Source organism: Oncorhynchus mykiss, chromosome 2 (genome assembly GCF_013265735.2).
Source record: "Oncorhynchus mykiss isolate Arlee chromosome 2, USDA_OmykA_1.1, whole genome shotgun sequence".
NCBI classification, from domain to species: Eukaryota; Metazoa; Chordata; class Actinopteri; order Salmoniformes; family Salmonidae; genus Oncorhynchus; species Oncorhynchus mykiss.
In genome coordinates this window covers 36,035,453-36,048,314 of record NC_048566.1, presented here as the reverse complement: position 1 = coordinate 36,048,314, position 12,862 = coordinate 36,035,453, and the positions used below count along the sequence as shown (strand labels likewise).

At 44.4% G+C, this 12,862-nt stretch overlaps 1 protein-coding gene across 1 annotated transcript in view; it reads right to left on the bottom strand.

The window, feature by feature from the left end:
• Positions 1-12,862, bottom strand: part of iglon5 (IgLON family member 5) — a 140,513-nt gene that overhangs the window by 21,098 nt on the left and 106,553 nt on the right. Inside the window, exons 3-4 of the mRNA XM_036947247.1 lie at positions 4,722-4,954; positions 3,195-3,314 (exon numbers count right to left, since the gene is read on the bottom strand). Of these exons, the coding sequence (XP_036803142.1) occupies positions 3,195-3,314; positions 4,722-4,954 (353 nt within the window). The remainder of the gene's footprint in view (positions 1-3,194; positions 3,315-4,721; positions 4,955-12,862) is intronic.

The following is a 12,862-nucleotide window of genomic DNA, read 5'->3' as shown; positions in this document are numbered from 1 at the left end:
CTTCTCTTGCTTTCCCTTCTTCCCCGGGGGCGGAGTTGGGTGCTCAGCCAGCGTCGACGAGATGTGTGGGGGTGCCATTTCAGACACAGACCTGGACTTCCACCACCAACCAAACACTTAGATTATTCCTGAGGGGAAAAGAGGGAGCCAGACCGATGGTTGAAAGGAAAGAGGTCAAAGTTTAGATCTGCCCTGCAGTAAAACTGTAGTCCATTTCCCTATAGCACGTTGACACTTAAGGAGCACTGAGCAGTCAGACTCAGTCAGAGCCTTTGAGTTCTATTGCAGTGGAGTGTATCTGTAGCAGAGGTGGTCTGGTTCTTTCTAGCTCTATCAGCGGTAGTCGAGCATCTGTCAGACATTGTTTGTTTAACTGAGACCATAGTGAATGGAGTCTGATGCGATGGAGTGGGTGGGCCAGAGAGCATCGATGTGGAGTGCTGTTTGTATGTGTGTGTGTGTGTGCGTGCGCGTCTTGTCTAATGGATGGGATGTCCAATGATAAGAGCTTGATGTCTCAGATTTAATGGGGGTTCAGGTGATGTCTGTGAAAGAGTGTGAATGGGAGATGGTATCAGTGAGATATAAAGTGGGCAGGAGCAGTACTCGGAGCAGTATGTACATGTCACAGACTGGTACACGTCTGGGTTGTATTCATTAGGCATCCATTGGAAGAAAATAGACTGTCACAGGAAGGGACTACCTGTTGTTTTCTGTTGCAAAACGTTTCAAAACTATTTCTGTTGCCAGCACTAATGAATTAGGGCCCTGGTGACCATGGGAATGATGGCACCACGGTCCCTATGTACCAGGTGCAGAGGATTGTCTTCAAGTTGTGTGTCTCTACACCTACGTAGGGGTCCCACTGTGATCTATCCCCCAATGCAGGGTCTGAATAGAGTGACAGGTGCATGGTGGATTGTCTTGAAAGTGTGTGTCCCGACTCCCTCCACCCAGGCGGGACACCCCACTACCACTTTGTCTCCCACCCACTGCAGTGTCTGAATAGAGGGACAGATATCTCGCAGCTTCTCACTGTTTCTCTAGGCTTCTCTTTCCCCTCCCTCTCTCCTCCCCACCACCACTCCCCCAGCAGTCCATGGCTTCGCTGCAGTGACTCCCACAGAATAACAATGCTGCCCTATCTCACAATCCACACTGAAGGGGTGTGTGTGAGGGAACGAGGGTGGAGGAGTATACTGCTGACAAGGAAGAAATGCTGTAGGTCTGCAGACAAGCACAGCAAGTGGCTGTAATGTACTTTAAGGGTGTGTGTGTGTATGTGTGTGTGTGTGTGTGTTATCTTCCAAGCTGTTGCACCCCCAGTAGTTCACTATAACACAGTGTAACACCGTGCTAAACCTATCTAACGCCTAGCAGGGTAACCTCAACAGGCTCAACACATTCTATGAGATGCATCAGCATGAAATAAATCATTTAAAATCTTACCATCGACGGTGGCAGACATGGTAATAGGATAGGAATAATTTCACAAACAAATCTAAATGGATATGAATGAGCTTGTTAGACGTTTTATCACGACCACCCTCAAAACCAATGTGATTTATTTGGATGATGATGGAAGACATAAATAGTGTTCTAATGACAAACATCATTATTAGCATTGTTGCCATGGTAAAGGCAGTGAGGATGGTGACAGATGCTGATGATTGTGGCTGGCACGCGTTTTTTGTGGATAATTATGTGTGATGTGTGTGATGTGTATGAGAGGGAACTAGCAGCCACAGCCTGGGTGTGATGGAAATGGCAACAAGGGCAGATGACAGGAGACAGTGGACATGGGACAAATAAAGGGACTGGGACAGAAGGTTGGGGACTATGACAGGAAACAAGGACAGAAACAAGGGACTGGGAACAGGGACTAGTTAGTATAGACTACGACAGCGGACAGAGGACAGGAGACAGAGACTGGTAAAGGAACAGACAACTGGGAGAGGAGACATGAGGACTGGGTACTACGACAGGAGACAGGGACTGGTAAAGGGACAGACAACTGGGAGAGGAGACATGAGGACTGGGTACTACGACAGGAGACAAGGACTGGTAAAGGGACTGGGTACTACGACAGGAGACAGGGACTGGTAAAGGGACAGACAACTGGGAGAGGAGACATGAGGACTGGGTACTAAGAGGAGACAGAGACTGGTAAAGGGACAGACAACTGGGAGAGGAGACATGAGGACTGGGTACTACGACAGGAAACAGAGACTGGTAAAGGGACAGACAACTGGGAGAGGAGACATGAGGACAGGATACTACGACAGGAGACAGGGACTGGTAAAGGGACAGACAACTGGGAGAGGAGACATGAGGACAGGGTACTACGACAGGAGACAGGGACTGGTAAAGGGACAGGGTACTACGACAGGAAACAGAGACTGGTAAAGGGACAGACAACTGGGAGAGGAGACATGAGGACTGGGTACTACGACAGGAAACAGAGACTGGTAAAGGGACAGACAACTGGGAGAGGAGACATGAGGACTGGGTACTACGACAGGAGACAGGGACTGGTAAAGGGACTGGGTACTACGACAGGAGACAGGGACTGGTAAAGGGACTGGGTACTACGACAGGAAACAGAGACTGGTAAAGGGACAGACAACTGGGAGAGGAGACATGAGGACTGGGTACTACGACAGGAGACAGGGACTGGTAAAGGGACAGACAACTGGGAGAGGAGACATGAGGACTGGGTACTACGACAGGAGACAGGGACTGGTAAAGGGACAGGGAACTGGGAGAGGAGACATGAGGACTGGATACTACGACAGGAGACAGAGACTGGTAAAGGGACTGGGTACTACGACAGGAAACAGAGACTGGTAAAGGGACAGACAACTGGGAGAGGAGACATGAGGACTGGGTACTACGACAGGAGACAGAGACTGGTAAAGGGACAGGGAACTGGGAGAGGAGACATGAGGACTGGATACTACGACAGGAGACAGAGACTGGTAAAAGACTGGGTACTACGACAGGAAACAGAGACTGGTAAAGGGACAGACAACTGGGAGAGGAGACATGAGGACTGGGTACTACGACAGGAGACAGGGACTGGTAAAGGGACTGGGTACTACGACAGGAAACAGAGACTGGTAAAGGGACAGACAACTGGGAGAGGAGAAGTGAGGACTGGGTACTAAGACAGGAGACAGAGATGGGCGTCTTACATTTGTTCTCCTTCCAGGTGACAGTGGGTTCAGGTCGTCCCACCGCCAGACAGAAGAGGTATACGTTGCCCCCCTCGTTCACTGACACATCTTGGGAGATGTTGACGATTCTGGCTGGCACTGCAAGACGAAAGAGTTGGGGTTTATTGACAGTCATGACTTGACAAAAAATAGAAACTAGACCTAAGCTGCCCTCCCCTCACTGTTTGCACTACCAACAACAAGATATAAAACTGAAGTGTCAAGAAGAAAAGTAAGATGTTACAAAAATAACAATACTACCAATGACAAACACTGATTCTCTGACTACTATTATAACGAGACAAAGCTATAGAATGTTCTTCACTTTGGTATTGAATATAGGGATGGAAACCTTCACTCAAGGTCTAGAAGTTTCTGTCTTTGGTAGTTGCTTTGTTTTTTTCTTTTCACAGCATGACCACCGTCAAATGCTGTTTTGTTCTAAATTGCCATTCCAGTTCAGGCACTATGCATATAGTTAGAAAGATAACTAGATGGCCCTTGAATTTAAATGGCCCATTATCGTTGCTTTTAATGAGCTTGGCCATGAGGCTGTTTTTCTGCGAAGCATCTAACTACAGGATCCCATTTTTAACTATCTGGCCAGGCGAAAATACTCTCGTGATAAAGCAAAGATTGGAGCCATCGCTAACCCACCATGGCCATCACTGTTTGATGCAGTGACTCTGGGGTGTAATTATTTTGTGTGATATCGCGGCTTAGACTGAAATGTGAGGCGACTTGGAAACTAGGGAAACATGGTCATCTGTGTGCCCGTTTGCCCTGCGGATAAATGCCTCTCCTTGGCGCCTGCACTATGTGAACAGTCTGTTGGAGAGGGGCTGGCTTAGCCTTCTGGGTAATGCTGCCTGCACCCTGCCTATATACAGACGCACACGCACGCACGCACACACACGCACACACGCACACACACACACACACTAGACTGCTGAAACTTTCCCAGCTTGCTCTCTCTCTCTCCATCTCTGCAGCAGCATGGTATGTGTGTGTATGTCTGTTGGCCAGTTGATATATACCCTAACATTTTTCATTTTTATTCCACCAGTCTTGTATTATTGCGATATGCTAGTACACAAGGTACAATATACATAACAATTGACACATACAGGGAGAAAAGGTCTGCAATCCATCAGCCGAGCAGCCGGGCGCCAATAAATCACGTCATTCAGGATCAGTCAAACTCTCACTCACTCCACCGTTGCCTTGACGATAGGCCCAGATCTGGTCCTGCATTGTCAATTATTCAGTCAGGCAGTTGGACAGCCCCCTGTACGCCCATATGGTCTTACCAACTTACCCCAGAATCTACCCACCCCTCTCAGTTCTGAGGTAAACTTGCATCAGTGCTAATGTATTGGCTCGAGGCACAGTTGCTAAGGACTCGGTTGGCTGCTTTCTTTACTCAGACCAAGGCTCCATCCACCGCACAACACTAACAAAGGCCTTGGGTCACTTTATATTTTTTTTTGTAAAGTAAAAGTAAACCTTGGACGATGAGGAAGACGTGGGCTATGCGGGGCTTGTTGCTGGCCTGGAAGCTGCAGGTGTACAGCCCCTCGTCAGCCACCTCCACCCTCTCTATCTGGATGGAGAAGTCACTGGTGTTACTGTTGACCAGAGACACCCGTCTGTCCAGCGACCACTTGTCTGTCCCCGCAAACAGGATGTTTGAGCGGTTCAACCACGCCTTGTGGGTCACCTCCTCGTCGATTTTACACCTTCGAGATAAGAGGGGGAGAAAACAGGGGATAAGACAGGACCCAGATAATGTATTAATAATCATTTAACTTGAATAGTGCTTTTCATTACAGAAAATAATCTGAAAGCCAAACAAAAAAAACAACACGGTACAATTTTGATGGTAGAGATGGATATTGAATGTCTCTATTTGGCATGGGATGAAAGGCTGGGAGATGAGGCAGTTTGGATTGGAAAGGCAGTGTAACTTCAGGGGAGGGAGGGGGCATCAATAGAATAGCCAGACAGAAACAAAGACAGTCTGACAAACAGGCGCTTTATCAGTGCATCACATCTGCTTTTCGTCCATATGACCAGCTCTTCTGTAAGTACTGGTCCTCCATTGCCTGGGTGATGCCGTGGCTGCTGAAAAGTGCCCGAAAAGCCACCCCATCTTGGCAGTGGTTAAGAACGGTCCCTGAGCCTCTTCTGCCATCGCTGGACACAGCATCCAGTACTTGTTGTAATTCTTCCCGGCAGATGAAACAATAAAGCCGGGGCTGTATTATTTGAATTCAAACAGCCTGTTAGACAAAAATATGACTTTTCATCACAATTCTGCAACTCTGAGAGTCAAGACAACAAGATGTAAGTGATCAACCCTCACAGCAGTCAAACCCCAAAATAATAATAAAAAAATGCCACAATTTAGTTTTTTTTTAAGTACAAAAGTACAATATTTACAGAGATTGGCTTGATGGGCACTTCTTACCTACTATACGGTTAAGCTGCTCCCACAACAGCTCAATAGGGTTGAGATCCGGTGACTGTGCTGGCCACTCCATTATAGACAGAATACCAGCTGACTGCTTCTTCCCTAAATAGTTATTGCATAGTTTGGAGCTGTGCTTTGGGTCATTGTCCGGTTGTAGGAGGAAATTGGCTCCAATTAAGCGCTGTCCACAAGGTACGGCATGGCGTTGCAAAATAGAGTCATAGCCTTCCTTCTTCAAGATTTATTTTACCCTGTACAAATCTCCCATTTTACCACCACCAAAGCACACCCAGACCATCACATTGCCTTCACCATGCTTGACAGGTGGCGTCAAGCACTCCTCCAGCATCTTTACATTTTTTCTGTGTCTCAGGAATGTTCTTCTTTGTGATCCGAACACCTCAATCTTAGATTCGTCTGTCCACATAACACTTTTTTCCAATCTTCCTCTGTCCAGTGCCTATTTTATTTTGCCCATCTTAATCTTTTATTTTTATTGACCAGTCTGAGATATGGCATTTTCTTTGCAACTCTGCCTAGAACGTCAGCATCCCGGAGTCGCCTCTTCACTGTTGACACTGAGACTGGTGTTTTGCGGGTACTATTTAATGAAGCTGTCAGTTGAGGACTTGTGAAATGCCTGTTTCTCAAACTAGACACTCTAATGTACTTGTCCTCTTGCTCAGTTGTGCACCGGGGCCTCCCACTCCTCTTTCTATTCTGGTTAGAGCCAGTTTGCACTGTTCTGTGAAGGGAGTAGTACATAGCGTTGTACAAGATATTCAGTTTCTTGGCAATTTCTCGCATGGAATAGCCTTCATTTCTCAGAACAAGAAGAGACTGACGAGTTTCAGAAGAAAGGTCTTTGTTTCTGGCCATTTTGAGCCTGTAATTGAACCCACAAATGCTGATGCTCCAGATACTCAACTAGTCTAAAGAAGGCAAGTTTTATTTATTCTTTAATCAGGACAAGTTTTCAGCTGTGCTAACATAATTTCAAAAAGGTTTTCTAATCATCAATTAGCCTTTAAAATTATAAACTTGGATTAGATAACACAACGTATCATTGGAACACAGGAGTGATGGTTGCTGATAATGGGCCTCTGTACGCCTATGTAGATATTCCATAACAAATCTGCCGTTTCCAGCTACAATAGTCATTTACAACATTAACAATGTCTACACTGTATTTCTGATCAATTTTATGTTATTTTAATGGACAAAAAATATGCTTTTCTTTCAAAAACAAGGACATTTCTAAGTGACCCCAAACTTTTGAAAGGTAGTGTACATATTGAGTGTTATTGAGGTGAGTCTGTATGTGCTTATGTATGAACAAAGAAAACATATACCTTTTTGAGGAGGAGCAGAAGTGAACCCTGGAACCCAAAAAAACTTCCGATGCGTTTGAAAACAACAGCTGTTCCGTTGCCGCTGTAAACGGCTAGCTAACTTAGTAGTTGTTTTCTCAAGGTCAAAATTACAACCGGGGACAACAAGACAGTCGTGAAGAGGGCACGACAAAACCTATTCCCCCTCAGGAGACTGAAAAGATTTGGCATGGGTCCTCAGATCCTCAAAAGGTTCTACAGCTGCACCATCGAGAGCATCATGACAGGATTTCATCACTGCCTGGTATGGCAACTGCTTGGCCTCCGACCGCAAGGCACTACAGAGGGTAATGCATACAGCCCAGTACATCACTGGGGCTAAGCTTCCTGCCATCCAGGACCTCTATACCAGGCAGTGTCAAAGGAAGGCCCTAAAAATTGTCAAAGACTCCAGCCACCCTAGTCATAGACTGTTCTCTCTGCTACCGTACGGCAAGGTGGTATAGGAGCGCCAAATCTAGGTCCAAGAGGCTTCTAATCAGCTTCTAGCCCCAAGCCATAAGACTCCTGAACATCTAATCAAATGGTTACCCAGACTATTTGCATTGTCCACCCCCCACCGCCTCTTTTACGCCGCTGCTAGTTTCTGTTATTATTTAAGCATAGTCACTTTAATAACTCTACCTACATGTAAACTCAGCAAAAAAAGAAACATCCCTTTTTCAGGACCCTGTCTTTCAAAGATAATTCGTAAAAATCCAAATAACTTCACAGATCTTCATTTTAAAGGGTTTAAACACTGTTTCCCATGCTGGTTCAATGACCCACAATTAATGAACATGCACATGTGGAACGGTTGTTTTTGACACTAACAGCTTACAGACGGTAGGCAATTATGGTCACAGTTATGAAAACTTAGGACACTAAAGAGGCCTTTCTACTGACTCTGAAAAACACCAAAAGAAAGATGCCCAGGGTCCCTGCTCATGCAAGGTGGCATGAGAACTGCAGATGTGGCCAGGGAAAAAAATTGCAATGTTCGTACTATGAGATGCCTAAGACAGCCTAAGATGCCTAAGACAGCACACAGGGAGACAGCTGATCGTCCTTGCAGTGGCAGACCACGTGTAACAACACCTGCACAGGATCGGTACATCCAAACATCACACCTGCGGGACAAGTACAGGATGGCAACAACAACTGCCAGAGTTACACCAGGAATGCACAATCCCTCCATCAGTGCTCAGACTGTCCACAATAGGCTGAGAGAGGCTGGACTGAGGGCTTGTAGGCCTGTTGCCCATAGGCAACTACGACAGGACTAGCAAAAAGTGCTCTTCACTGACGAGTCACGGTTTTGTCTCACCAGGGGTGATGGTTTGATTAGCGTTTATCGTCGAAGGAATGAGCGTTACACCGAGGCCTGTACACTGGAGCGGGATCGATTTGAAGGTGGAGGGTCTGTCATGGTCTGGGGAGGTGTCACAGCATCAACGGACGGAGCTTGTTGTCATTACAGGCAATCTCAATGCTGTGCGTTACAGGGAAGACATCCTCCTCCCTCATATTGTACACTTCCTGCAGGCTCATCCTTACATGACCCTCCAGCATGACAATGCCACCAGCCATACTGCTCGTTCTGTGTGTGCTTTTTTAATTATGTTCTGATTTAAGTTTTTGTTGGAAAGGGTTAACGCTGAAGTCACTGTGGAAATCTAGCTAGCTAAGTCAGCCATTGGCTAGGCCATCAGAAGCTCGACAGAAGGTATTGCCATTCAACTGGATTAGGACAACATTTCGTAGTGACAGTGTAATCAACCAATCACATTTAGACTTGGGACTGATTTTACGAGAAAATCCCCCAGATTTCTGCCTTCTCAAATGCCAACAGGTCACTGCGCAATAACTAACAGTAGTTTTCCCACAGACTAGTTAGCTATCTTTTGTTGTAGGCTAGTTTGCAGCGGCTGTAGCAACTGTTATCAAGTAGGATGGTGTTGCTAATTTGTTAGCTTCTCCTTTTTCAAGAATAACTTTCAACCGGAAGTTAACCTTTCACTGCATTGGGCTAAATCAGGGTCATACAGAGTGATTCTTGGTAGTCTTAAACAAATCTACATTCAAACAAAAGTATACACATCACACACATGGTTATTGGCTTAAAACAAGACACCTGTACCATGTCAGATATTTTTTTGTTTGTTTGCATCCCAATATTGCACTTTATATACATCACAGACGACTGAAATATAACACAACCGTTTAACATAGAAACACCGGATTTTCGTCATTTTTTTATTAAATAATCTTTATTAATTATGAAATTATGAAAAATATGAATAAGGTCAAAGAGGACACTTTTGGTCATTGACTGCAGGAAAGGGTTGTTTCAAATGGTGAGTGAAACACAAATTGCCAAAATTTTGGACCAAAATCTTTCAATACCTGGTTTGCATGCCTTAGTTAGCATTTACTGGTAGATCTCACACGTTGAAATGGCTTCCCTACCTACCCTACCCGCTTCCGATGACATTCTTCTGTGAGCTGCTCCATTTCGAAACCCAGTTGAGAGCTGTGTACTCTGGCTGCCTGCACATGTTCAGCACATGTGAATATACTTCACATGTTTTGTGATTCTGTATACTGAAAACAAACTGAAAACATTGTGAGTATACTGAAAACAAAGTGGGTAAAACGGTGTATACTTGCATATAGCCTCCATTACACCACTGGCCCTCTGTGTTTAACTAATAGGTGTACTCTCCTCCATGAGTCCGCTGGTATTGCTGTTGCTGCCTTTTCAGCATCATTACCCTGTCACACACTGAAGGCCTAGGTCCAATAGGTTTGCCACTGTGCAAACATGTTGATAATACAGTGCATTCGGAAAGTATTCAGGCCCCTTCCCTTTTTCACATTTTGTTACGTTACAACCTTATTCTCAAATGGATTACATTTCTAAAAAATCCTCAATCTAAGTACAATATCCCATAATGACAAAGTGAAAACAGGTTTTAGGAAGTTTTGCAAATGTATTAAAAATATAAAACAGAAATACCCTTTGTTATGAGACTAGAAATGGAGCTCAGGTGCAACCTGTTTCCCTTGATCATCCTTGATATGTTTCTAAGACTTGATTGGAGTCCATCTGCGGTACATTTAATTGATTGTACATGATTTGGAAAGGTACTGTCAAGCCCTGACCACAGAGAGCTGTTTATTCACCATGTTGGTTGGGGTTGTGATAGTGACTAGGGTGGGTCATCTAGGTGATTAATGGTTTATGTTGGCCTGGTATGATTCCCAATCAGAGACAGCTGTTTAGCTGTCTCTGATTGGGGATCATATTTAGGTAGCCATTTCCTCATTGTGCTTGGTGGGATCTTGTCTACAGATAGTTAGCTGTGTGCACACCAGTAGCTCCACGTTTCATCTGTGCGTTATTGTTTTGTTCGGTGAGTTTCGATTAATTAAAATATGTGGAACTCTACGCACGCTGCACCTTGGTCCAATCATTATGACGAGCGTGACAGGCACCCACCTGTCCATTTAAGATCTCACAGTTGACAGTGCATGTCAGAGCAAAAACCAAGCCATGAGGTCGAAGTAATTGCACATTGAGCTCTGAGACAGGATTGTGTCGAGGCACAAATCTGGAGAAGGGTGCCAAAAAATATCTGCAGCATTGAATGTCCCCAAGAACACAGCGGCCTCCATCATTCTTAAATGGAAGAAGTTTGGAACTACCAAGACTCTTCCTACAGCTGGCCGCCCAACCAAATTGAGCAATCAGGGGAGAAGGGCCTTGGTCAGGGAGGTGACCAAGAACCCGATGGTCACTCTGACAGAGTTCCTCTGTGGAGATGGGAATACCTTCCAGAAGGACAACCATCGCTGCAGCACTCTACCAATTAGATCTTTATGGTAGAGTAGCCAGATGGAAGCTACTCCTGAGTAAAAGGCACATGACAGCCTGGTTGGAGTTTGCCAAAAGGCACTTAAAAGACTCTCAGACCATGAGAAACAAGCTTCTCTTGATCCCGATCGAACATCTCTGGAGAGACCTGAAAATAGCTGTGCAGCGACGCTCCCCATCCAACCTGACAGAGCTTGAGAGGATCTGCAGAGAAGAATGAGAGAAATTCCCCAAATGCATGTGTGCCAAGCTTGTAGCGTCATACCCATAAAACTCAAGGCTATAATCACTGCCAAAGGCGCCTTTACAAAATACTGAGTAAAGGGTCTGAATACTTTTTTTTTATACATTTGCTAAAATGTCTAAAATCCTGTTTTTGCTTTGTCATTATGGGGTATTGTGTCTAAATTGATGAGAAAAAAATAAGAATAAGGCTGTAACGTAACAAAATGTGAAAAAAGTTCTTAATACTTTACGAATGCACTATATAGACTGTTCAGGTATTAATGTTCTAAAAAAGGAGTGAATATATTTGGCCTGGCAATGCGGTTTTGTACGCTTACTGAATGGAAGCCGATAATTAGTTTTTCACTCCGCTGGTCTCGGCTGGTTTCAGGAAGAAATTAAGAGTCCTCACTGTCCAAGACCGAGTCAAGACAGAGTACAAATGTATCCGACAATGAGACAAGACCGAGACACTCAAAATGAGGTCTTGAGACCGTCTCGAGTACTACAACACTGACTCAAACGTTAGCTTGATCTACTAGCTTGATCTTTTTTTTTATGTGAACCGTTTTTTAATCTTTTTTGCTATTGGGACTGGGCATCAGACTCTAGTGGTCGGTTTTCAATTCACTAACACTGAAGTATGATGTGTTGGGATGTTATCAGAAACTTTGAAATTGAAACAAGCATGGTAACAAGCATTCCCCCCTTATCTCAGCTCGCTGGTCACCATAGCAGCACCCACCTGTAGCACGTGCTCCAGCAGGTATATCTCTCAGCAGGTATATCTCTGTCACCACCAAAACAAATTCTTCCTTTGGCCGCCTCTCCTTCCAGTTCTCTGCTGCCAATGACTGGAACGAACTACAAAAATCTCTGAAACTGGAAACACTTATCTCCCTCACTAGCTTTAAGCACCAGCTGTCAGAGCTCCTTTGCACCCTATTATTTCTATCTCTACCTTGCACATTCTCCCACTGCAAATCTACCATTCCAGTGTTTTACTTGCTATATTGTATTTACTTCGCCACCATGGCCTTTTTTTTTGCCTTTACCTCCCTTATCTCACCTCACTTGCTCACATTGTATATAGACTTATTTTTCTACTGTATTATTGACTGTATGTTTGTTTTACTCCATGTGTAACTCTGTGTTGTTGTATGTGTCAAACTGCTTTGCTTTATCTTGGCCAGGTCGCAATTGTAAATGAGAACTTGTTCTCAACTTGCCCATCTGGTTAAATAAAGGTGAAGTAAAATAAAATTAAAAATTAAAATAAAACATTTGTTGTTACACCCCTGTAATTACAGACTGCAATTACCACCAGTTACATGTTAAAATACAGTGTAACTATACATTATTACAATTGTTTAGAATACTTGTTACCATGTAATTACATACATTTAATAGGGACCCCTTAAGATGAAGTGTTACCGTCTTTTTCATTAGACAATTAATGAGGCTAGCCATGTTGATGGATACCAGATTTGACTTTTACAGCTACTGTACATGTTTCATGAAATGGATTAGTGCAAGCCCTACCCTTGGAATGAAGGTAGGCCTTAAAGTTGCAATATGCAGAAATTACTCCACCGTTTTCTGGTTGCTAAGATTCTAATAGTTTACCTAATTTCAGTTTATGTGACAAAACAAGCAGTATAGAGAATCATTATACCATCTAAACCGCTATGAAATATATTTT